Source organism: Bos taurus, chromosome 4 (genome assembly GCF_002263795.3).
Source record: "Bos taurus isolate L1 Dominette 01449 registration number 42190680 breed Hereford chromosome 4, ARS-UCD2.0, whole genome shotgun sequence".
NCBI classification, from domain to species: domain Eukaryota; kingdom Metazoa; phylum Chordata; class Mammalia; order Artiodactyla; family Bovidae; genus Bos; species Bos taurus.
Window position 1 is genome coordinate 112881112 of NC_037331.1, and position 26367 is coordinate 112907478.

Consider the following 26367-nt stretch of genomic DNA (forward strand, 5'->3'; position numbering starts at 1 on the left):
ATCATCAATGGTGTGTTTTTTTTGTTGTTGTTGTTGTTGTTACAGAGTTTATTTTTTAATTTAGAGAACCTTGGGTATACTGACAAGCTCATGGAGTTTTAACAGCCAGGGCCTGTTTCAAAAGTGTAATCTGATAGGAAGGAAGAAGTAAGCAGAGAGCTCTTTGCTTCCCTCTGGACTTGATGACAAGTGGCCCCACCAGTGTTGCTCAAAATATTCTGGAACCTGTGCTTCCAGTTTGACCAATACAGTCCATTTGCCAGGTTTGCTCATGGTTGTGTTGGCAAGTATGGGTCTGAGCAAAGAACTGATGGGAAAGTAGACACAAAGGCTGAAAAAGCAGAAAGAACAAAGGTTGGGACCTTAACAAACCCAGGCACCCCTCACTGCACCAAGACAGTCAGACAGTAAAGCTGTTGGCATTTCTTTCTTTCTTTCTTTTTATTTATTTTACTTTATAATATTGTATTCATTTTGCCATACATCAACATTAATCCACCATGGGTGTACAATGTTCCCCATCCTGAACCCCCCTCCCACCTCCCTCCCCATATCATCCCTCTGGGTCATCCCAGTGCACCAGCCCCAAGCATCCTGTATCCTGCATCAAACCTGGACTGGCGATTCGTTTCATATATGATATTATACATGTTTCAATGCCATTCTCCCAAATCATCCCACCCTCTTCCTCTTCCACAGAGTCCAAAAGACTGTCCTATACATCTGTGTCTCTTTTGCTGTCTCACATACAGGGTTATCATTACCATCTTTCTAAATTCCATATATATGCGTTAGTATACTGTATTGATGTTTTTCTTTCTGGCTTACTTCACTCTGTATAATAGGCTCCAGTTTCATCCACCTCATTGGAACTGATTCAAATGCATTCTTTTTAATGGCTGAGTAATACTCCATTGAGTATCGGTACCACAGCTTTCTTATCCATTCATCTGCTGATGGACATCTAGGTTGCTTCCATGTCCTGGCTATTATAAACAGTGCTGCGATGAACATTGGGGTACACGTGTCTCTTTCAATTCTGGTTTCCTCAGTGTGTATGCCCAGCAGTGGGATTGCTGGGTCATAACGCAGTTCTATTTCCAGTTTTTTAAGGAATCTCCATACTCTTCTCCATAGTGGCTGTACTAGTTTGCATTCCCACCAACAGTGTAAGAGGGTTCCCTTTTCTCCACACCCTCTCCAGCATTTATTGCTTGTAGACTTTTGGATAGCAGCCATTCTGACTGGCATGAAATGGTACCTCATAGTGGTTTTGATTTGCATTTCTCTGATAATGAGTGATGTTGAGCATCTTTTCATGTATTTGTTAGCCATCTGTACGTCTTCTTTGGAGAAACGTCTGTTTAGTTCTTTGGCCCATTTTTTGATTGGGTCGTTTATTTTTCTGGAATTGAGCTGCAGGAGTTGCTTGTATATTTTTGAGATTAGTTCTTTGTCAGTTGCTTAATTTGCTATTATTTTCTGCCATTCTGAAGGCTGTCTTTTCACCTTGCTTATAGTTTCCTTTGTTGTGCAGAAGCTTTTAAGTTTAATTAGGTCCTATTGGTTTATTTTTTATTTTATTTCCAATATTCTGGGAGTGGGGTCATAGAGGATCCTGCTATGATTTATGTCAGAGAGTGTTTTGCCTATGTTTTCCTCTAGGAGTTTTACGGTTTCTGGTCTTACATTTAGATCCTTAATCCATTTTGAGTTTATTTTTGTGTATGGTGTTAAAAAGTGTTCTAGTTTCATTCTTTTACAAGTGGTTGACCAGTTTCCCCAGCACCACTTGTTAAAGAGATTGTCTTTAATCCATTGTATATTCTTGCCTCCTTTGTCAAAGATAAGGTGCCCATAGGTGCGTGGATTTATCTCTGGGCTCTCTATTTTGTTCCATTGATCTATATTTCTGTCTTTGTGCCAGTACCATACTGTCTTGATAACTGTGGCTTTGTAGTAGAGCCTGAAGTCAGGTAGGTTGATTCCTCCAGTTCCATTCTTCTTTCTCAAGACTGCTTTGGCTATTCGAGGTTTTTTGTATTTCCATACAAATTGTGAAATTATTTGTTCTAGCTCTGTGAAAAATACCATTGGTATTTCGATAGGGACAGGGAGGCCTGGCGTGCTGCGATTCACGGGGTCGCAAAGAGTCGGACACGACTGAGTGACTGATCTGATCTGATCTGCACTGAATCTATAGATTGCTTTGGGTAGTATACTCATTTCCACTATATTGATTCTTACAATCCATGAACATGGTATATTTCTCCATCTATTAGTGTCCTCTTTGATTTCTTTCACCAGTGTTTTATAGTTTTCTATATATAGGTCTTTAGTTTCTTTAGGTAGATATATTCCTAAGTATTTTATTCTTTTCGTTGCAATGGTGAATGGAGTTGTGTCCTTAATTTCTCTATTTTCTCATTATTAGTGTATAGGAATGCAAGGGATTTCTGTGTGTTGATTTTATATCCTGCAACTTTACTATATTCATTGATTAGCTCTAGTAGATTTCTGGTGGAATCTTTAGGGTTTTCTATGTAGAGGATCATGTCATCTGCAAACAGTGAGAATTTTACTTCTTCTTTTCCAATTTGGATTCCTTTTATTTATTTTTTCTGCTCTGACTGCTGTGGCCAAAACTTCCAAAACTATGTTGAATAGTAGTGATGAAATTGGGCACCCTTGTCTTGTTACTGAATTTAGGGGAAATGCTTTCAATTTGTCACCGTTGAGGATAATGTTTGCTGTGGGTTTGTCATATATAGCTTTTATTATGTTGAGGTATGTTCCTTCTATTCCTGCTTTCTGGAGAGTTTTTATCGTAAATGGATGTTAAATTTTGTCAAGGGCTTTCTCTGCATCGATTGAGATGATCATATGGCTTTAATTTTTCAATTTGTTAGTGTGGTGTATTGCATTGATTGATTTGAAGATATTGAAGAATCCTTGCATCCCTGGGATAAAGCCCACTTGGTCATGGTGTATGATCTTTTTAATGTGTTTTTGGGTTCTGATTTCTAGAATTTTGTTACGGATTTCTGCATCTATGTTCATCAGTGATATTGGCCTGTAGTTTTCTTTTTTTGTGGCATCTTTGTCAGGTTTTGGTATTAGGGTGATGGCCTCATAATGAGTTTGGAAGTTTACCTTCCTCTGCAATTTTCTGGAAGAGTTTGAGTAGGATAGCTCTTCTCTAAATTTTTGGTAGAATTCAGCTGTGAATCCGTCTGAACCCGGGCTTTTGTTTGCTGGAAGATTTCTGATTACAGTTTCAATTTCTGTGCTTGTGATGGGTCTGTTAAGATTTTCTATTTCTTCCTGGTTCAGTTTTGGAAAGTTGTACTTTTCTAAGAATTTGTCCATTTCTTCCAAGTTGTCCATTTTATTGGCATATAATTGCTGATAGTAGTCTCTTATGATCCTTTGTATTTCTGTGTTGTCTGTTGTGATCTCTCCAATTTCATTTATAATTTTATTGATTAGATTTTTCTCCCTTTGTTTCTTGATGAGTCTGGCTAATGGTTTGTCAATTTTATTTATCCTTTCAAAGAACCAGCTTTTGGCTTTGTTGATTTTTGCTATGGTCTCTTTTGTTTCTTTTGCATTTATTTCTGCCCTAATTTTTAAGATTTCTTTCCTTCTACTAACATTGGTGTTCTTCATTTCTTCCTTTTCTAGTTGCTTCGAAAGTGAAAGTGAAGTCGCTCAGTCGTGTCTGACTCTTTGGACCCTATAGACTGTAGCCTACTAGGCTCCTCTGTCCATGGGATTTTCCAGGCAATAGTACTGGAGTGGATTGCCATTTCCTTCTCCAGGGGATCTTCCCAACTCAGGGCTCGAACCCAGGTCTCCCACATTGTAAACAGATGCTTTACTGTCTGAGCCACAAGGTGTAGAGTTAGGTTATTTATTTGACTTTTTTCTTATTTCTTGAGGCAAGCCCGTATTGCTATGAACCTTCCCCTTAGCACTGCTTTTACAGTGTCCCACAGGTTTTGAGTCATTGTGTTTTCATTTTCATTTGTTTTATGCATATTTTGATTTCTTTTTTGATTTCTTCTGTGATTTGTTGGTTATTCCGCAGCGTGTTGTTCAGCCTCCATATGTTGGAATTTTTAATATTTTTTCTCCTGTAATTGACATCTAATCTTACTGCATTGTGGTCAGAAAAGATGGTTGGAATGATTTGAATTTTTTTGAATTTACCAAGGCTAGATTTATGGCCCAGGATGTAATCTATCCTGGAGAAGGTTCCATGTGCGCTTGAGAAAAAAAGGTGAAATTCATTGTTTTGGGGTGAAATGTCCTAAGGATATCAATTAGGTCTAGTTGGTCTATTTTATCATTTAAAGTTTATGTCTCCTTGTTAATTTTCTGTTTAGTTGATCTATCCATAGGTGTGAGTGGGGTATTAAAGTCTCCCACTATTATTGTGTTATTATTGTTAATTTCCCCTTTCATACTTGTTAGCATTTGTCTTACATATTGTGGTGCTCCTATGTTGGGTGCATATATATTTAAAATTGTTATATCTTCTTCTTGGATTGATCCTTTGATCATTATGTAGTGATCATCTTTGTCTCTTTTCACAGCCTTTGTTTTAAAGTCTATTTTATCTGATATGAGTATTGCTACTCCTGCTTTCTTTTGGTCTCTATTTGCGTGGGATATCTTTTTCCAGCCCTTCACTTTCAGTATGTGTGTGTCCCTTGTTTTGTGGTGGGTCTCTTGTAGACAACACATATAGGGGTCTTGTTTTTGTATACATTCAGCCAGTCTTTGTCTTTTGGTTGGGTCATTCAACCCATTTACGTTTAAGGTAATTATTGATAAGTATGATCCTGTTGCCATTTACTTCATTGTTTTGGGTTCGAATTTATACACCCTTTTTGTGTTTCCTGTCTAGAGAAGATCCTTTAGCATTTGTTGGAGAGCTGGTTTGGTGGTGCTGAATTCTCTCAGCTTTTGCTTGTCTGTAAAGCTTTTGATTTTTCCTTCATATTTGAATGAGATCCTCGCTGGGTACATTAATCTGGGCTGTAGGTTATTTTCTTTCATCACTTTAAGTATGTCCTGCCATTCCTTTCTGGCCTGAAGAGTTTCTATTGAAAGATCAGCTGTTATCCTTATGGGAATCCCCTTGTGTGTTATTTGTTGTTTTTCCCTTGCTGCTTTTAATATTTGTTCTTTGTGTTTGATCTTTGTTAATTTGATTAATATGTATCTTGTTGTGTTTTGCCTTGGGTTTATCCTGTTTGGGACTCTCTGGGTTTCTTGGACTTGGGTGATTATTTCCTTCCACATTTTAGGGAATTTTTCAACTATTATCTCCTCAAGTATTTTCTCATGGTCTTTCTTATTGTCTTCTTCTTCTGGGACTCCTATGATTCGAATGTTGGGGCATTTACCATTGTCCCGGAGGTCTCTGGGATTGTCCTCATTTCTTTTAATTCGTTTTTCTTTTTTCCTCTCTGATTCATTTATTTCTACCATTCTATCTTCCACTTCACTAATCCTATCTTCTGCCTCCATTATTCTACTATTTGTTCCCTCCAGAGTGTTTTTGATCTCATTTATTGCAATATTCATTATATATTGACTCTTTTTATTTCTTCTAGGTCCTTGTTAAACCTTTCTTGCATCTTCTCAATCCTTGTCTCCAGGCTATTTATCTGTGATTCCATTTTGATTTCAAGATTTTGGATCATTTTCACTATCATTCGGAATTCTTTATCAGGTAGATTCCCTATCTCTTCCTCTTTTGTTTGGTTTGATGGGCATTTATCCTGTTCCTTTACCTTCTGGGTATTCCTCTGTCTCTTCATCTTGTTTAAATTGCTGTATTTGGGGTGTCCTTTCCATATTCTGGCAGTTTGTGGAGTTCTCTTTATTGTGGAGTTTCCTCACTGTGGGTGGGGTTGTACGGGTGGCTTGTCAAGGTTTCCTGGTTAGGGAAGCTTGTGTTGATGTTCTGGTGGGTGGAGCTGGATTTCTTCTCTGGAGTGCAATCAAGTGTCCCATAATGAGTTATGAGATGTCAATGGGTTTGAGGTGACTTTGGGCAGCCTGTATGTTGAAGCTCAGGGCTGTGTTCCTGTGTTGCTGGAGAATTTGTGTGGTATGTCTTGCTCTAGAACTTGTTGGCTCTTTGGTGGTGCTTGGTTTCAGTGTAGGTATGGAGGCATTTGATGAGCTCCTGTCAATTAATGTTCCCTGGAGTCAGGAGTTCTCTGGTGTTCTCAGGATTTGGACTTAAGCCTCCTGCTTCTGGTTTTCAGTCTTATTTTTATAGTAGCCTCAAGACTTCTCCATCTATACAGCACTGTTGGTAAAACATCTAGATTAAAGATGAAAAGTTTCTCCATAGTGAGGGACACCCAGAGAGGTTCACAGAGTTACATGAAGAAGAGAAGAGGGAGGAGGGAGTTAGACGTGACCTGAATGAGATGAGGTGGAATCAAAAGAGGAGAGAGCAAGCTAGCCAGGAATCACTTCCTTATGTGCTCTCCACAGGCTGGACTGCTCAGAGATGTTCACAGAGTTATACAGAGAAAAGAAGAGGGAGGAAGGAGACAGAGGTGGCCAGGAGGATAAAGGGGGAAATCAAAAGAAGAGAGACAGATCCAGCCAGTAATCAGTTCCCTAAGTATTCTCCACCATCTGGAACACACAAAGAGAATCCAGAGTTGGGTAGAGAAGATAAGGGGGAGGGAGGAGATAGAGGTGACCTGGTGGAGAAAAAGGAGAGTCCAAAGGGGGAGAGAGCAGTCAAGCCAATAATCTTGCTCCCAAGAAAAAATGGGTACTGAAGATTGGGTTCTTAAAGGTACAAAATTGATAACAAATACCAAAAAGCAAAGATTAAAAATCTAGAGTAGAGGTTGGATTTTCAAAAATACAATATTAAAGAAAAGAAAGGAAAAAAAAGTCACAAAAATTATAAACAAAAAATATATATGAAGTTTGCTTTAAAAACTGGGGTCTCTTTTTTTTTTTTTTAAAATAATAGTAGGTTATAAAAACGAAAAATAAAGGAGTAATAGAGGACTTAAAATTTTTTTAAAAATTTAAAAAGAAGAATGATAGTAAAAATAGTACAAATATATCTAGGACTTTCTCTGGTGTTGTTGTGGGCAGTGTGGGGTCAGTTCATTTTCGGATAGTTCCTTGGTCCGGCTTATATTTCTCAAGATCTATAGGCCCCTTCCTATCTTGCATCTGTCACTTCCAAAGTGGTTCCCTCTGTTTGAACTTCTTCTGTTTGCTGGTCTCTTCAGTGTCTGATTTCCGCCCTGACACAAGGGGGCGGTGGTGGACACTTTTTTAGGCTCACTTGTTTAGTTGCGCTGTGGGGAGGAACAGAGGCTGCAAACAAATAACACTGGCATGTGCTTGCAGTGTCTCAGCCACAGTGGCCTGCCCCCACTCACGGGGCATGTGCCCTCTCTGCCCACACTGCTCAGGTTCTAGGATGGTCTGCTGGGAACCATCCAAGGCCGGCCCTGGGCTGAATGCCCCTTCCAGGTCTAAGCTGCTCAGGTTCAGGCACTCAGATAGTCCTCAGAGGCACAGACTCGGTTGGGCCTGTATTTTGTGCCCTTCCCAGGTCCAAGCAGCTCAGGTGATGAAGTGTTTGGCGAGTGCCGTCGCTGCGACTTATCGCCTCCCCTGTCCCTGACGCTTGGTTTTCTGGGTGTACAACTGGCACACCTTCTCAGACGGATGTTGACTGTCCAGAAGCCCAGGAAGTCTTAGTTAGCAAAGAAGCCTGCTTGCAGTTTGGTAGATAATGCCTCTCTGCAGCTGCGATTGCCCACTTCTGGTTCTGGCTGCCTATCACCGGAGGGGAATGGTCTGCAGCCGGCTAGCTCTGTTCAGTCCTTTGTTCTATGAGTGGGCCTGGCAGTGTCTTATGTTAGGGCTTTTCATGTGGTAGCTATCCCAAAGTCTGGTTTGCTTGCCCAAGTTAGTTCCCTCAGATTGCCCTTGAGGCATTCAGGCCCGGTCCTTACTCTAAGCAATGCAGCCCCTGCTTGCTGGTGGCAGATGCAGGGGTCTGTGCTGCTTCTCTGCTGGGGGAGTTACCGTTGGGCACGTAATCTGTGGGTTTTAATTATTTTTTTATTTTTCCTCCCAATTATGTTGCCCTCTGTGGTTCCAAGGCTCACCACAAACTCGGCAGTGAGAGTGTTTCCTGGTGTTTGGAAACTTCTCTCTTTTTAAGACTCCCTTTCAGGGACAGAGCTCCATCCCTACCTCTTTTGTCTCTCTTTTTGTCTTTTATATTTTTTCCTACCTCCTTTTGAAGACAATGGGCTGCTTTTCTGGGTGCCTGATGTCCTCTGCTGGCGTTCAGAAGTTGTTTTGTGAAATTTACTCAGCATTTAAATGTTCTTTTGATGAATTTGTGGTGTAAAAAGTGGTCTCCCGTCCTTTCCTCTGTCATCTTAGGACCGGCAATGGTGTCATTTTTGGTAGTTGGCCCAAGGCACTTTCTTCATTTGTTCCAATGTAGAAGGATGTTTCTTGTCCACAGTTGGAAACTATTGTTTTGCTGACATCTGTACTAGCTATTATCAGCACAGTAGTAGCTTTACATTCTATATGTCTGAATTTTTATTGTCTATAAACAGATTTGTGGCTAAAGTTTCATGATACCTATCACACAGTAAGGTACATATTTACTCTAATAAAATAAGGTGTGCCCTTATTTTTAGGAACATACACATTTGACTGTATGGTTGAGGTCCTGGGGATAATAAGTCTCTCATGAGGTTGAAGTAAGATGGTGACTGAGATTGGAGTATCCCTGATGGCCTCTGCCCTTTCATTCTTGAAGGATGTTTTCTCTGGTTATAGAATTCTGGGTTGACAGTTCTTTTCTTTCAATACTTGGAAAATATTGTGTCACTTCCTTCTGGCCCCCATGATTTCTGATGAACAGTCTGGAAATGGTTCTGAACCACCATAGAGGCAGAGCATGACATGTCTCTCAAGCATCTGCCATTTCTGTCTCCCTGTCTAAAGAACAGTAGGATCCAGGCACTACTCCCCATCCCACTATGTAAGTAGGGTTGGGGATAAAAGTCTCCTGTTGTTTCTGAGTTTGGCCTTGCACATTAGCTACTTCATGATCATGGTTTACTTGAATGTCACTCAGCTCTGGAGTGAGTCTCAGCTTGATTTGGTTTTGGTCAGCAGCTGACCTCCAGGATCCATGTCCTCCCTAGGTGATTGCTGCCACCACCATGCTATTCTCAGGGGAGACTAATGTGGAGGCAGCCAGCATTCCCCTTTAGTGCCCTGCTGACCCACACCTATGGAAGACCTGCCATTTCATCTCCCTGAATGGCAACAAGATGTAATTTTTGTGTGTTGACCAGGGGTAACTAGAGAAAATCACCAGAGAGGGACATGTTCATTTCCCAGGGCTGTCATAACAAAGTAACACAAATGAAGTGGCTTATAATAACAGATAATAAACAATTTTTATAATAATTTATTCTCTCACAAGTCTGGAGGCCAGAAGTCCAAAATAAAGGTGTTGGCAGGGCCATGCTCCTCCTGAATGCTGTCAGGGAGGATCCTTCTGAGAGGGTAACAGGCAGTAAGCCTAGGGGTCCTCCCAAGGGGAGGAAATAGACTGCAAGTGTCAGATGGTTTTTCCTGTCTCTTAAGAGGCAGGAGGAAACAAACCACAAGTGTCAGATTTTTATTCCTTTTCTATTAATTAAACGGACTTTTAATTTTAACAAAATTAAAAGGAGTTTTCTTTTAAAATTCTGTGTTGCCCAGATGACACCTGGTTCCCCCTGAACATTTCTCAAACCTTGAGCTAACCAATGCATTTTTCTATGAAATGTTTTTCTTAAGCTGTGTTAATGAACTATGTATTTACCTTAGAATCTGCCTTTGTTCAAGATTCATGTCAATTGTTTCATGGTCCAGGATGACTCACCTGGTGCCAATGCTATCTCAAAATGCATGTTATGGATGAGGGGCCTGGTGCAACTCTCTCAGTTTTGAGGCATTTCCTTTCTCTAATTAGCATCTTGCTAATAGGTATATAACCCCTTACTATAAACTAGCAAGGGGGCACTCTTTCTGCCCCCTTCTATGTCTATGTCAGAAGCTCTCTCTATCTCCTTTATACATTAATAAAATTTTATCGCACAAAAGTTCTGAGTGACCAAGCCTCATCACTGGCCCTGGATCGAATTCCTCTCCTCCAGAGGTCAAGAATCCCGGTGTCATTCATGGCACATGGTGACAACCTTCCTAGCCTCTTCTAGCTTCTAGTGGCCTCAGGCAGCCTTACTTCAACCTCTGCTTCTGCCTTCATATGACTGTCTTCCCAATGCATGTGTCTGTGTCCAATATCTCCCTTCTAATAAGGATACCAATTGTATGGATTAAGGTTCATCTCAGCAGCTTTACCTTAACAATCAAATCTGCTGAGACCTTGTTTCCAAGCAAGGTCACATTTGTATGATTAGGTCTTCAGTATCTTTTGGAGGGGAACACAATTCAAACCATAAGCGAGAAGAAAGGCTTAAAAAGTGAAGCTGAATATAAATGTTAATAGAGTACAAGAAACTAAAGCTAAAACCTTCCTAAGGATACTCTCATGAGCTCATTGTAATTTCTGGACATTCATGTAAATATAATCATATCTTTATGTATCTTTTCCCTGGTTTCTTTCACTTAGTATAATGCTGTCAAGGCTCATTCACATTGTAGCATGTAGACAGACTCTATTCCTTTTTATGGTTAAACGATACTCCACTGTATGCATATATCCATTCATCTGTTGATGTGCACTTGGGTTGTTTCCACTTGTTTTGGACTATTATGAATAATGCTGCTTAACCATTCATGTAGAATCTTTGGTATGAACACGTCTTGGCAGTCCTCTTGGATGGACACTTAGGGAGTGGAATCACTACATCATGTGGTAATCTATGTTTTAATTTTTAAGGAACACCGAAGAGCTTTCCATAGCAGCTGTGTCATGTTATATCCTCCCCAGCAGGGTATAAAGATTAAATTTATCCACATACTTATCAGTATTTATTATTTTTTCTTTTTAAAAGATTATAATCATCCCACTGAGTATGAAGTGGTATGTTATTTGGTGCAGATTTACATTTCCCTAATGACTGATAATGTTTATCTTCTTTTCATATGTTTATTGGCCATTTGTGTATCTTATTTGAAGAAATTCCTATTCAAATCTTTTGCCCATTTACAAATTAGGCAATTTGTCTTTTTATTGTGGAGTTTTTAGAGTTGCAACTTCCCTGGCTGCTCAGTCGGTAAAGAATCTGCTTGCAATACAGGAAACATGGGTTTGATCCCTGGATTGGGAAGATCTCCTGGAGGAGGGCATGGCAGCCCACTCCAGTATTTTTCCCTGGCGAATCCCTGCAGACAGAGGAGCAGTCCATGGGGTCGCAAAGAGTCAGACACGATTGAGCAACTAAACACAGCAAAAGAGTTTGTTATATATTGTGGATATTAGATCTTTATCAGATATATGACTGGCAAATTTTTTCTCTCATTCTGCAGGTAATCTTTTCACTTTTTGGAATGCAAAGTGTTTTAAATTTTGATTAAATATAAATTATCTGTTTTTCCTTGGTGTTTTGGTGTCATATATTAGAGTGGGACACAACTTAGCGACTAAACCACCACCACCATTAGAAACTATTGCCTAATCTTACTTACCAGACATTTAGTCTCTGCAGATCAGAAACGCTACCCCTATTGGTAAGATACTATACTCTCGATGATTAACTGTGGGGAGAGGGAGCCTCATCTTCTTGGCCAAGAATGGAGTTTCTGTCAAACTGAGGCTGGGTTGGGGAGGGAGGAAGTAGGTCATGGTTCAAGTATGATGCAGATGCTCACTGTTCTTTCTAAGAGTTAGTATATTTTTTTCTGAATAAATGTTTCTTCATTTCTTATATGAACATAGGACAATATTTAGAGACTTTTTAATTTTTTTCTTTAAATAATGTTTGTCAGTTATGGATGTTCATCAGTGTAAGTTTGCAGGGCTCCTCTCAATGTTTTGGAGGAGACCCTGTCAGTAGCTGAAATTAAACATTGGCCATGTTGCTAGCTCCCCTCCTCTTCCTTCCTGCAGTGTGCCTGGGCTTTGGCCAGTTTAGTTTCCCCTTCTTGCTGTCCTTCATTGTAGTTGAATGAAACAGAGCTAATGGGGACCTAGGTGGCACTGTCTTCCAGATTGCTATTTTATTGGGAATCTTTGACTCTCCACTAAACACAAATATGTTATACTTGCAGAGGATAAGAGAAATGCTAGTGTCACTTTTCATTTCCAGATAGTCACCTGTGACCTCTCAAACCTTAATGACACTTAAGTACCATTCTAGAGGTTTTTTTTTTTTTTCATGATAAACAACAGTCAAAAGCCACGAGGCTGCTCAACTATTTATTATCCATCTCATTTATTTATTTATTATTTATCTTAGGCTTTGAGAACTTCATTGTTAGGATCTTGAAAGATGGAAATATTCACACACTATTCCAGTTTACAACAGAGTTTATTTCGTTTCATTCATGTGGAACTCAGAAGTGCTGCCTGCTGGGCCTGCTTTGAATGAGTCCTGATGTGGGTTTGGAGACTTCCAGGAAAACCCTTTCACTTCATCCTCAGGCCAGGTCTGCCTGAGGAGGGGTCTGAAAAGGATTCTAAAGACAGTTCAGTGCAATTTTCATGATGAGATTTCTCCCTGGCCCAGCCTTTCTCCTCCTATCCCTTCTGAACACTTCAGCAGGTATAACCAGGGGGACCCAGGCCTGTAACCTAGGCTGTCTAGCCTGTGCTATGACCTCGTGGTGACAAAAGTGTGCTGTGACCTTCAAGTGTCAAATAAGAGAGCGTAGTTTCTGAGGCAGGATGTGTATTTTTCTCTGCACAAGTGAATTTACAATAAATCACCCAGTTGCCCATTTCTTGAAAATATAAGGGTTTACAAGAAGCAGAAAGAAGTCTGTGCTGTGATATACTGTGGTGTACATTGCAGTTGTTCCTTTGAAAGTGAAAGTGGCTCAGTCCTGTACAACTTTTTGCGACCCCATGGATTGTCCATGGAATTCTCTAGGCCAGAATACTGGAGTGGATAGCCTTTCCCTTCTCCAGGGGATCTTCCCGACCCAGGAATCGAACCGGGGTCTCCTGCATTGCAGGTGGATTCTTTACCAACTGAGCTATCAGGGAAGCCCAGTTGTTCCTTTACTAAGAAACACCTGGAGTAACAGGCAAATTTGGCCTTGGAATACAGAATGAAACAGGGCAAAGTTTTGCCATGAGAATGCACCAGTCATAGAAAACACTCTCTTCCAACAACACAAGAGAAGACTACACATGGACATCACCAGATGGTCAACACCTAAATCAGATTGATTATATTCTTTGCAGCCAAAGATGGAGAAGCTCTATACAGTCAGCAAAAACAAGACCAGCAGCTGACTGTGGCTCAGATCATGAACTCCTTATTACCAAATTCAGACTTAAATTGAAGAAAGTAGGGAAAACCACTAGACCATTCAGGTATGACCTAAATCAAATCCCTTATGATTATACAATGGACGTGAGAAATAGATTTAAGGGCCTAGATCTGATAGATAGAGTGCCTGATGAACTATGGAATGAGGTTCGTGACATTGTACAGGAGACAGGGATCAAGACCATCCCCATGGAAAAGAAATGCAAAAAAGCAAAATGGCTGTCTGGGGAGGCCTTACAAGTAGCTGTGAAAAGATGAGAAGCGAAAAGCAAAGGAGAAAAGGAAAGACATACGCATCTGAATGCAGAGTTCCAAAGAATACCAAGAAGAGATAAGAAAGCCTTCCACAGTGATCAATGCAAAGAAATAGAGGAAAACAACAGAATGGGAAAGACTAGAGATCTCTTCATGAAAATTAGAGATACCAAGGGAACATTTCATGCAAAGATGGGCTCAATAAAGGACAGAAATGGTATGGACCTAACAGAAGCAGAAGATATTAAGAAGAGGTGGCAAGAATACACAGAAGAACTGTACAGAAAAGATCTTCATGACCCAGATAATCATGATGCTGTGATCACTGACTTAGAGCCAAACATCTTGGAATGTGAAGTCAAATGGGCCTTAGAAAGCAACACTACGAACAAAGCTAGTGGAGGTGATGGAATTCCAGTTGAGCTATTTGAAACCCTGAAAGATGATGCTGTGAAAGTGCTGCACTCAATATGCCAGCAAATTTGGAAAACTCAGCAGTGGCCACAGGAATGGAAAAGGTCAGTTTTCATTCCAATCCCAAAGAAAGGCAATGCCAAAGAATGCTCAAACTACTGCACAATTGCACTCATCTCACATGCTAGCAAAGTAATGCTCAAAATTCTCTGAGCCAGGCTTCAGCAATACATGAACTGTGAACTTCCTGGTGTTCAAGCTGGTTTTAGAAAAGGCAGAGGAATCAGAGACCAAATTGCCAACATCCGCTGGATCATGGAAAAAGCAAGAGAGTTCCAGAAAAACATCTATTTCTGCTTGATTGACTATGCCAAAGCCTTTGACTGTGTGGATCACAATAAACTGTGGAAAATTCTGAAAGAGATGGGAATACCAGACCACCTGACCTGCCTCTTGAGAAATCTGTATCCAGGTCAGGAAGCAACAGTTAGAACTGAACATGGAACAACAGAATGGTTCCAAATAGGAAAAGGAGTTCGTCAAGGCTGTATATTGTCATCCTGCTTATTTCACTTATACGCAGAGTACATCATGAGAAACACTGGACTGGAAGAAACACAAGCTGGAATCAAGATTGCTGGGAGAAATATCAATAACCTCAAATATGCAGATGACACCACCCTTATGGCAGAAAGGGAAGAGGAATTAAAACGCCTCTTGATGAAAGTGAAAGTGGAGAGTGAAAAAGTTGGCTTAAAGCTCAACATTCAGAAAATGAAGGTCATGGCATCCGGTCCCATCTCTTCATGGGAAATAGATGGAGAAACAGTGGAAACAGTGTCAGACTTTATTTTTTGGGGCTCCAAAATCACTGCAGCTGGTGACTGCAGCCATGAATTAAAAAGATGCTTACTCCTTGGAAAGAAAGTTATGTCCAACCTAGATAGCATATTCAAAACCAGAGACATTACTTTGCCAACAAAGGTCTGTCTAGTCAAGGCTATGGTTTTTCCTGTGGTCATGTATGCATGTGAGAGTTGGACTGTGAAGAAGGCTGAGAGCCGAAGAATTGATGCTTTTGAACTGTGGTGTTGGAGAAGACTCTTGAGAGTCCCTTGGACTGCAAGGAGATCCAACCAGTCCATTCTGAAGGAGATCAGCCCTGGGATTTCTTTGGAAGGAATGATGTGAAAGCTGAAACTCCAGTACTTTGTCCACCTCATGCAAAGAGTTGACTCTTTGGAAAAGACTCTGATGCTAACAGGGATTGGGGGCAGGAGGAGAAGGGGATGACAGAGGATGAGATGGCTGGTTGGCATCACTGACTCAATGAATGTGAGTTTGAGTGAACTCTGGGAGTTGGTGATGGATAGGGAGACCTGGCATGTTGCGATTCATGGGGTCGCAAAGAGTTGGACATGACTGAGTGACTGAACTGAACTGAACTGAACTGAAAGTTTTACTTATAGCATCTGTCTTTACTAAGAAAGCACTGAAGAAAATTCTCTTTAGGGAAGGATTGAAACAAAGCAACAAAAGTTGTCAAATTGAAACCAAAAGGAATAAATGAAAATAATAGCAGAAATCATGCAAACCAAATGACAAACCCCAGAAAGAAGGCAAATTATGGGATGATGTCTGATGGTTATGGCAGCCTCCACATTCTTTCCTCAATTCCTGTTCTCCTAATCAACCTCTTCCATCATTAGGACCACGGAATGGCTAAGAATTCAGGGGATAGCTAAGCAAACACTGTGGATTTTGGAGGTGTGGGGCTAGAAACCTAGGTAGGCAGGTAAGGATGGGGACTGTGGATTTCCTGAGAGAAATAGAAAACTGTGGGAGAAAACCCCATTTCCTTGCTTCTTGCTTTCGTGGCTATTGGAGCCAAGTGGCAAATAAAGCTTATATCTGTAACTGTCTGTAACCATCCATGGCTCTGATGACCCTTGGGACTCAGGAACACCAGGAGGAGTGAGCCTGGACTAACAGTGATTCCTCATGCCAGACTCCTGGAGCCAAGGGCCCTACGAATGGTCCCTTTTAAAGGGAGACTAAAAGTCTCCCGTTTAGTACCACTGCTCTCTGTTCCACTGCTGGAGGTTTATAACCATAACCACCTACGTCTGAGAATCCATGTGAGTAAGCACACCAGGTTCACTGGTGTGAACTGGTTCCTGCCAGTGGGAGTCTGGGGATTTGTTCTCGTTGGGTGAGGCTTAAATAATAGAGTTGATACTATTCCATTGGCTTCCCTGATAGCTCAGTTGGTAAAGAATCTGCCTGCAATGCAAGAGACCCTGGTTTGATCCCTGGGTTGGGAAGATCCCCTGGAGAAGGGGAAAGTCTACCCACTCCAGTATTCTGGCCTGGAGAATTCCATGGGCTGTATAGACCATGGGGTCACAGAATCAGACATGACTGAGTGACTTTCACTTTCACTTCACTTTACTATAACCCCAAACAACAAGTAAATTTTTCAAAATTCTGGTGTCATAGCAGGCACATGGAGAAAAAGCTTTCAACTTGGCAAAACTGAAGTGAAGTCACTGACTCGTATCCGACCCTTTGTGACCCCATGGACTGTAGCCTACCATGCTCCTCCATCCATGAGATTTTCCAGGCAAGAGTACTGGAGTGGGTTGCCATTTCCTTCTTCAGAGGAGCTTCCCGACACAGGAATCGAACTCAGGTCTCCCGCACTGTAGGCAGACACTTTACCATCTGAGCCACCAGGCAAAACTGAACCACCCATCAAATTATGGGGCAACATTTCTGTCTTTTTAAAAACAAAACACTTTTTTCACTGGCCCCACCCAATCTGCTTCCTGGCTCCGAGGTCTCAGAGGTGCAGCAGTTAGAGCAAACGCAGGGGCTCAAACAGCTTCTCTGGAGGAAACCAGACAGCTCATCAAGTCCTTAAATCAGGTGAGCCTGGCTGAGAACAGATCCCAGGGAGACAGAGCTGCAGGGACAGTAAGGTAGGGGAGTCTGGGGAGGGTGTGGATTCTGGCCTGAGAAGGGACCAGGTGCTGTGCAAACAAGTCAGGAGGATGCTACCAGAGCAGGGGAGGTGGCGGTAGGGAGGGGACTAAGAATGTCTGTTAACACATTGTCCATGCATCTCATTTTAACATGACAACCTTTTGCTGAATATTGCACCTTCCATCCAGTTGTTGTAGGGATAGACATTGAGTACACTTGATAACCCAGACATTTCTTTTAGTAGGAAATGTGTCCCCAAGGTCTTTAGAGTTGGAAGGCAATTTAGAGACCACTCAGGCTAAATCTTTTTTTTTTTAATTGTTATTTTATATTGCACTGCAGCTGTTGTTTAGTCACTGAGTTGTGTCTAACTCTTTACGACCCCATGAACTATAGCCCGCCAGGCTTCTCTGTTCATGGGATTTCCCAGGCAAGAATACTGGAGTGGGTTGCTGTTTTCTCCAGGGGATCTTCCTGAACCAGGGATCAAACCCGGGTCTCCAGCATTGCAGGCAGATTCTTTACTGTTGAGCCACCAGGGAAGCTCATACTGCAGTATGTGTAAATCAACTAATGTTTTGGCAGGAAATGGGCATTTGAAGACTGCAGTCTGGCACTAAGGGTACTCATTTCTACTGGGCTTATCATTGTTTTGATGTCTTTCCAATGGACTTCAAAACCATACAAACACACTTACTTGCACATACACACAATGAAGAATAAGATTCCTGAAAATTCTTTGCAGATATTTTGGGGCAAGTGTTGGGGGGACTTAAAGTACTTCCCACTGGAGATGGACAGAGAAATGACTGCATTATCAAGTCTCTTGGAACAATTTTTTGTGTGGTTCATTCATCACACAAAATACAATTAGGCCTGTTTGTTACATTTGCTTTTGATTTTTACTAGGATTTTAAATATAATTATTGCTGTATGATTATGTAAACTATTTATATGGTTTTAAGATCAAATCAATGAAATATAAGTATATCCAAACAAGTCTGATTCCCAGTTTCTGTCCTTGTCCTCTCCCTCCTCTTTGTCCCATGCCCATATAAGTAACTTTTTTGTTTGTTTAGCTTTCAGATTATTCGGCCATTGTTTTTATGGATGAATGAAAAATATATGTATTACACATTTTATATATGTAGATCATATTCCTCCTGGTTAGAGAAATGCTAGTAAACTGTGCATTACTTTCTTCTTTGCTTTTTCTGCTTAATGCTATATCCTGGAGATGTCTTCATACTAGGATATAAAGATATACCTCCTTTTTCTACAGTTGACCAGTGCTTCACTGTGTGAATATACCTTAGTTAATTCAACTGGGTCCCTACCCTAATGATGCATGATAGGTTTTTGGTGTCCTGAGATTCAAATAGTGGCACAGTTAACAGACTTCTGTGGGCTTCCCAGGTGGCCCAATGGTAAAGAATCTGCCTGCCAATGCAGGAGATGCAGGAGACGTGGGTTCAATCCCTGGGTCATGAAGATCCCTTGGAAATGGCAACCCACTCCAGTATTCTTGCTGGGAAAATCCCAAGGACAGAGGAGCCTGGAAGGCTACAGTCCATAGGGTCACAAAGAGTTGAACATGACTGAGCACACACGTGTGCATACACACACACAGAGCTTTCTGCATAATTTTCTTCCATATTCTTGTTGGGTACCTTTGGAATAAATCCTAAAATTGAGATTGATAATAAAAGGGTAAAGGCGTATGTAAATGCACATATACAAGACCTTGCTAACTTCTCCTCCAGTAGTTTTAGACTGTTCTTTTATTCCCAACAGCCATGCAGGAGAAGATCTGTTTCCCCTACATCTTTTATTTATTAAAAAACATGTATTTATCTATTTGGCTGCATTGCATCTTAGTTGCAGCATACGGGATCGTCCTTGCCTCGTGTGGGATCTTTCACTGTGATACACGGACTCTCCAATTGTGGAGGGATTAGTTGCTCCGTGGCATGTAGTATCTTAGTTCCCTGACCAGGGATTGAACCCACATCCCCTGCATTGCAAGGTGGATTCTTAACTACTGGGCCACCAGGGAGTCCCTCCCCTATACCTTTTATCAACAGATTATGCCAACTAATTTCTGGGTTTTTTCAAACCTGTAGGTGAGAAATAGTATCCTAGTGCAATATTAAATAATTAATTTTAGTTTTTATATGTTTTGATATGTTTATCTCTATTACGAGTGGATGTTGATATCTTTTTACATATTCAAAGGATATTTACATTTTTATTTGGACTGTTTATTCTTATCTCTTACTCCACTTTCTATCAAGTTGTTGGTCTTTTCTTTCTCTACTTTTAGATATTGTTTGTTTGCTAAAATATTTTTATTGAAATATAGTTGATTTATTATAATTATAGCCAAGCCACTCAGTTTTATACATGCATGTGTCCGTGTGTGTGTGCATGCTCAGTCGCTTCAGTCATATCCAACTCTCTGTGGCCCCATGAACTGTGACCCTCCCGTCTCCTCTGTCCATGGAATTCTCCAGGCAAGAATACTGGAGTTGGTCGCCATGCCTTCCTCAAGGTGATCTTCCTAACCCAGGGATCAAACTTGTGTCTCCTGTGTCCCCTGCATTGCAGGCAGATTCTTTACTGCTAAGTCACTGGTGAAGCCCATATATATATGTATATAATATATATAATTATATATATACATATATATATTCTGATTTTTTCCATTATAGGTTAATACAAGATACTGAATATAGTTCCTTTCCACTATACAGTAAATTCTTGTTGCTAATGTATGTTATATATAGTGGTATGTATATGTAATGTATATGTAACATACCACTATATATAACAAAAGGTCAGCTTTCATTCCAATACCAAATAAGGGTAATGGCAAAGAATGTTCAAACTACTGCACAACTGCATGCATTTCACATGCTAGCAAGGTAATGCTTTAAATTCTCCAAGCTAGGCTTCATCAGTACATGAACCAAAAACGTCCAGATGTACAAGCTGAATTTAGAAAAGGCAGAGGAACCAGAGATCAAATTGCCAATATCCATTGGATCAAAGAAAAAGCAAGAGGATTCCAGAAAAACATCTACTTCTGCTTCATTGACTATGCTAAAGCTTTTGATGGTGTGGATCACAACAAACTGTGGAAAATTCTTCAAGAGATGGGAATACCAGACTAGCTTACCTTCCTCCTTAGAAACCTGTACGCAGGTCAAGAAGCAACAGTTAGAACCGGACATGTAAACAGACCGGTTCAAAATTGAGAAAGGAGTATGTCAAGGCTAATATTGTCACCCTGCTTATTTAACTTATACGCAGAGTACATCAAGCAAAATGCCGGGCTGGGTGAAGCACAAGCTGGAATCAAGATTGCTGGGAAAAGTATCAATAACAGATATGCAGATGACACCACCCTTATGACAGAAAGTGAAGAGGAACTCTAGAGCCTCTTGATGAAGGTGAAAGAGGAGAGTGAAAAAGCTGGCTTAAAACTCAACATTCAAAAAATGAAGATAATGGCATCCAGTCCCATCACTTCATGGCAAATAGATGGGGAAACAATGGAAACAGTGACAGACATTATTTTCTTGGGCTCCAAAATCACTGCAGATGGTGACTGCAGTCATGAAATTAAAAGATGCTTGCTCCTTGGAAGAAGAGCTATGAGCAACCAAGATAGCATATTAAAAAGCAGAGATATTACTTTGCTGACAAAGGTCTGTGTAGTCAAAGCTAAGACTTTTCCAGTAATCATGTATGGATGTGAGAATTGGACCATAAAGAAGGGTGAGTGTCAAAGAATTGATGCTTTTGAACTGTGGTGTTGGAGAAAACTCTTGAGAGTCCCTTGGACTGCAAGGAAGTCAAACCAGTCAATCCTGAAGGAAATCAACCCTGAATATTCACTGGAAGGACTGATGCTGAAGCTAAAGCTCCAATACTTTGGCAACCTGATGGAAGACCTGACTCATTGGAAAAGACCCAGATGCTGGAAAAGATAGAAGGCAGGAGGAGAAGGGGACAACAGAGGTCGAGATAGCTGAATGACATCACGGACTCAATGGACATGAGTTTGAGCAAGCTTTGGGAGATGGTGAAGGACAGGGAAGCCTGGCATGCTGCAGTCCCTGGGGCCAGAAAGAATCTGACAGGACTGAAGGACTGAACAGCTACGATGTATCCATAAACCCCATACACCTAATTTATCCCTCTTTCCTGATTTTCCCTTTTGGTAGTCGTAAGTTTATTTTCTGTGTCAGTTAGTCTGTTTCTGTTTTGTAAGTAAGTTTACTTGATTTATTTTTGATTCCACATACAAATGATATCATGTAATATTTGTTTTTCTCTAACTTCCCTCAATATGATAACACCTCAGTTCATACATGTAGTTGCAAATGGCATTGTTTCATTCTCTTTTACGGCTGAGTAATACCCCATTGTATATATGAACAGCATCTTCTTTATGCATTCATCTGTCAATGGACATTTAGTTTGTTTCTGTGTCTTGGCTATTATAACAGAACTGTTATAAAGCTGAAACTCCAATACTTTGGCCACCTCATGCAAAGAGTTGACTCATTGGAAAAGACTCTGATGCTGGGAGGGATTGGGGGCAGGAGGAGAAGGGGACGACAGAGGATGAGCTAGCTGTATGGCATCACCGAGTCGATGGACGTTAGTTTGAGTGAACTCTGGGAGTTGGTGATGGACAGGGAGGCCTGGCATGCTGCAATTCATGGGGTCGCAAAGAGTCGGACAGGACTGAGCGACTGAACTGAACTGAACTGAACTGATGAACATAGAGGAGAAGGAAATGGCAACCCACTCCAGTATTCTTGCCTAGAGAATCCTGTGGACAGAGGAGCCTGGTGGGCTGCTGTCCATAGGGTCGCACAGAGTTGGATACGACTGAAGCGACTTAGCATGTATGCATGCATTGGAGAAGGAAATGTCAACCCATTCTGATATTCTTGCCTGGAGAATGCCAGGGACAGAGGAGACTGGTGGACTGCTGTCCATGGGGTCACACAGAGTCAGACACGACTGAAGCGACTTAGCAGCAGCAGCAGCTATGAACATAGAGGTGAAGGCATCTTTTCAAATTAGAATTTTGTCTGGATATATGCCCAAGAGTGGGATTGTTGGATCATATGGCAACTATATTTTTAATTTTTTGAGGATTTCCAGACTGTTCTCCATAGAGGCTCTACCAATTCACGTTCCCACCAACTGTGTAGGAGGGTTCCCTTTTCTCCACACTCTCTCCAGCATTTATTGTAGATTTTTTGATCATGGCCATCAAATCATCGCTGTGAGGTGATACATCATTATAGTTTTCATTTGCATTTCTTGAATAGTTAATGATACTGAGCATCTTTTCATGTGCTTATTGGCCATCTGTACAGATAGTCTTTGTATAAAAGTGAAATGACCCCTCTTTTACATAACCAGGAAAAAAAATTCCCCTAGTTTGACAGTTGTGTTTTAATTTGTGTATGGTGGCATTATTCTCCCACATTATATTTCTGATTTTTATATAACCAAATTTAGGAGTCTCTTTCCTTGTGGCGGTTTAGTAGCTAAGTTGTCTGACTCTTTTGTGACCTCATGGACTGTAGTCCACAAGGCTCCTCTCTCCACTGGGTTTCCCAGGCAAGAATACTGAAGTGGGTTGCCATTTCCTTCTCCGGGGGATATTCCTGACCCAGGGATTGAACCCCAGGTCTCTTGCATTTCATGGCAGAGTCTTCACCGACTGAATCACCAGGGAAGCCTGTCTCTTTCCTTACTCTATTTCAAATTTCAGAAATATTTTCCTGACTTCTAAGTTACAAAGATTTATCCATGTTTCTTCTATTATTTATAGGGAATTTTCAACATTGGAAATTCTACCCTATTTGGAGTTTGAAAGGCATCAGGAAATGGATACAGTTTTGTCTTTTTGTATATGATTGTCTCCATGTTGCTTATTAGTCTATCTTTCTTCCTCTTGATGTGAGATGCTACATTATTGAATATAAATGTTGCATAATGTAAATGAATTGAATATGAATAAATACAATGTGGTTAATTTGGTCTGTTTCCAAATTTTCTGTTTTTGCTTTGCTGTTCTCTCTATTCAGGGACCAACATCATACTGCTTTAATGATAGAAACTGTGATGGTAAGTCATAAGGGGCTTTCCCTCCCTGGCTCCCCATGCACACTTCATTCAGACTGACACCAGCTATAACAGGCCTGTTCAGCCATTGGTCAGGCATCCGAGTGGGTCCCTCCTCCCAAGCACGTGAGCAACTGGTAACCAGCGACCAGTTAACAACCTCCTTCTGCCACTGGTGAGGCCACTGAGAGTCCCTTCCCCCTCTCTATTGTATATAAAAGGACCCTAAATGCTGAGTGAGATGAGAGGGTTCTTAGAGACGCTAGACTGCCATCCCCTCGGTCTACTGGCCTTCTGATTAAAGTCTTCATTCCTTGCCCCAACAACTGGTATCCGGATTTATTGGCCTGTGGTGCAGTGAGCAGACCAGCTTGGGCTTGGCAACAGACCTGACACTCCTTTGTGGGGATACTGGAACTACTTTTCTGTTTTATCCACAGCAATTAAACTGTTTAATTTTTCTGTTTCTTTTGCGAACAATGTGGATAATAGAATATTACAAATTTCAGGGAGGCTGCTGCTGCTGCTGCTAAGTCACTTCAGTCGTGTCCGACTCTGTGAGACCCCATAGACGGCAGCCCACCAGGCTCCCCCATCCCTGGGATTCTCCAGGCAAGAGTACTGGAGTGGGATGCCATTGCCTTCTCCATTCAGGGAGGCAAAGGAAGTTAAAAAAAGACTTGAGAATGGTTCCTACTTGCCTAAATTGACTCTTTCCCCCTCTCCTTCCTTTTCTTAAGGTGGAGTCTGGGTACCCCAGAGCCTCTTGATGTTAACATGGCTGCCACCCCTAACAACGCTCTGAGGATAGTGCTGGTAGGGAAGACCGGAAGTGGGAAAAGTGCGACTGCAAACACCATCCTCGGGTACAAAAAATTCGAGTCTAAGATGGCTGCCAACGCTGTTACCAAAACTTGTCAGAAAGCGTCCCGGGAATGGAAGGGGAGAGAGCTTCTTGTTGTTGACACCCCAGGGCTCTTCGACACCAAAGACAGCCTGAACACCACCTGCAGGGAAATCAGCCGATGTGTCCTCGCCTCCTGTCCCGGCCCTCATGCCATCGTCTTGGTCCTGAGGTTGGGCCGTCACACACAGGAAGAGCAGCAAACCGTGGAGTTGGTCAAGAATCTGTTTGGGAAAGCAGCCATGAAGTATATGATCATCTTATTCACTTGCAAAGAGGAGCTGGAGAACCAGAGCCTGAGCAATTTTCTGGAGGATTCGAATGGAAACCTACAAAGCCTCCTACAGGAGTGTGGAGACCGCTGCTGTGCTTTCAGTAACAGCAAAAACACAGAGCAGGCTGAGAAGGAAGCTCAGGTGCAGGAGCTGGTGGAGCTGATAGACGAGATGGTGCAGAACAACCAAGGGGCTTACTTTTCTGACCCCATTTACAAGGAAACAGACCAAGAGCTGAAACAGCAGGAGGAATACTTGATGAAAAGCTATGCTGATACATTTAACAAGCAAATTGAACAAGTAGAAGTGGAATATGCCCAAAATCCATCAGAAGAAAAGATGAAAAAAATAAAATCGATAACAGATGAGTATAATGAACAAATGATGAATGTAAGGGAAGAAGCTGAGAAGAGAATATTGCAAGCTGTTTTCGACAAGATTAAAAACATGCTTTCAAAAATATGGCAAATGTTGTGGAAGTAATGTACTGTAATTTTATTTTCACTTCTCAATTTACTATAGCTTGTTAATATGAAAGTAAAAGTGAAGTCACTCAGTCGTGTCCATCTCTTTTCAACCCTATGTATTATAGCCTGCCAGGCTACTCTGTCCATGGGATTTTCCAGGCAGAAATACTGGAGTGGGTTGCCCTTTCCTTCTCCAGGGGAATCTTCCCAACCCAGGGAACTTGGGTCTCCCAAATTGCAGGCAGACTCTTCACCATCTGAGCCACCAGGGAATCCCTTTCTTGTTGATATGATACTTTGTATTTTCCTAAAATGGTTAAAACCATATCTTATTTCTGATTTCTTCTTACAGTCTAACCTTACTCTCTCCATTGAGTTATGGGTCTATGTCCCCTACCTTGAAATTGAATGGACTTTGTGACTGTTTTGAGAAACAGTGGGTGGCTGAAGCAACACCATGTAACTTCTAAGGTTCAAGGAGATCCAACCAGTCCATTCTAAAGGAGATCAGTCCTGGGTGTTCTTTGGAAGGAATGATGCTAAAGCTGAAACTCCAGTACTTTGTCCACCTAATGCAAATAGTTGACTCATTGGAAAAGACTTCTAAGGTTAGATAGGGAAAAATGCCTCCTTGCTCCCTCATGGTGGTTACCCTTGGAATTGCCCACCATATTGTGAGGAAGCCCAAGTAGAAGCCAAGTCACCCTGGGGAAGAGGACCTGAAGTCACTGGCCCACTGCCTGGCTGATATTTCATCTGCCAGCCAAAACCACTTGCTGGCCATGCAAGTGAGGCAACACAGAGTGAATTCTCTAGCTGCCAACTGATGAAACTGTGAAGAGCAAAGATAAGCCATTTCCATGGGGTCCTACCCAAATTGCAAATTCATGAGAAGAATAAATGATTGCTGTTATTTTAAACCACTAAGTTTGGGGATGGTTTGTTAAGGAGTGAGCGTCAACTACAATTAAATGTCTTTGTAGCTCATTGCCCAGCACTCCTGGCTCCCACCTGTGCTCACACACAATGCCAATGAATTTAAGAGTTTATGAAATTGACATAACCAGGTAATAATTCATTTTGTAGAGTTCAGAGATTCAATTTAGGAAAATTCAAATAAGAAACCCTGCATACATTAAGTGTAGGTCCCACTGGTGTGTTATTTCAATCCACACACTATGAGAATTTTTTAAGAGAACCATGCCAATGCAGCATGGGCTTCTCTGGCACCATTATTCTGTGGCTGGTGGGGATGTGGAAGTAAATTCTCTTAGTGTTTTTCTCTCTCCTTTTTAAAGGTGCCATCCTAACTTAAAGTATTCCTGACTGTAACTTAAAAAAACCTCTTCTGTGCCAAATATTTTTCATTTGCC

General features: G+C 41.2%; 1 protein-coding gene across 4 annotated transcripts; it reads left to right on the top strand.

Moving 5' to 3' along the window:
• Window positions 1-17054: 17054 nt before the first annotated feature.
• Window positions 17055-25921, top strand: LOC614871 (GTPase, IMAP family member 7). Of its 4 annotated transcripts, XM_005205878.5 has the most exons (3): window positions 17055-17138; window positions 23312-23351; window positions 24089-25921. In XM_005205878.5, the coding sequence occupies exon 3, from the start codon at window positions 24126-24128 to the stop codon at window positions 25008-25010; it is 885 nt and encodes a 294-aa protein (XP_005205935.1). In that variant the 5' UTR covers window positions 17055-17138; window positions 23312-23351; window positions 24089-24125; the 3' UTR covers window positions 25011-25921. The 4 variants fall into 4 exon arrangements, with proteins under 4 accessions (XP_005205935.1, XP_015326260.1, NP_001029943.1 ...); XM_015470774.3 differs by lacking the exon at window positions 23312-23351 and having other exon boundaries at window positions 17055-17191; NM_001034771.1 differs by lacking the exon at window positions 23312-23351 and having other exon boundaries at window positions 17082-17138.
• The last annotated feature ends 446 nt before the right edge of the window (window positions 25922-26367 follow it).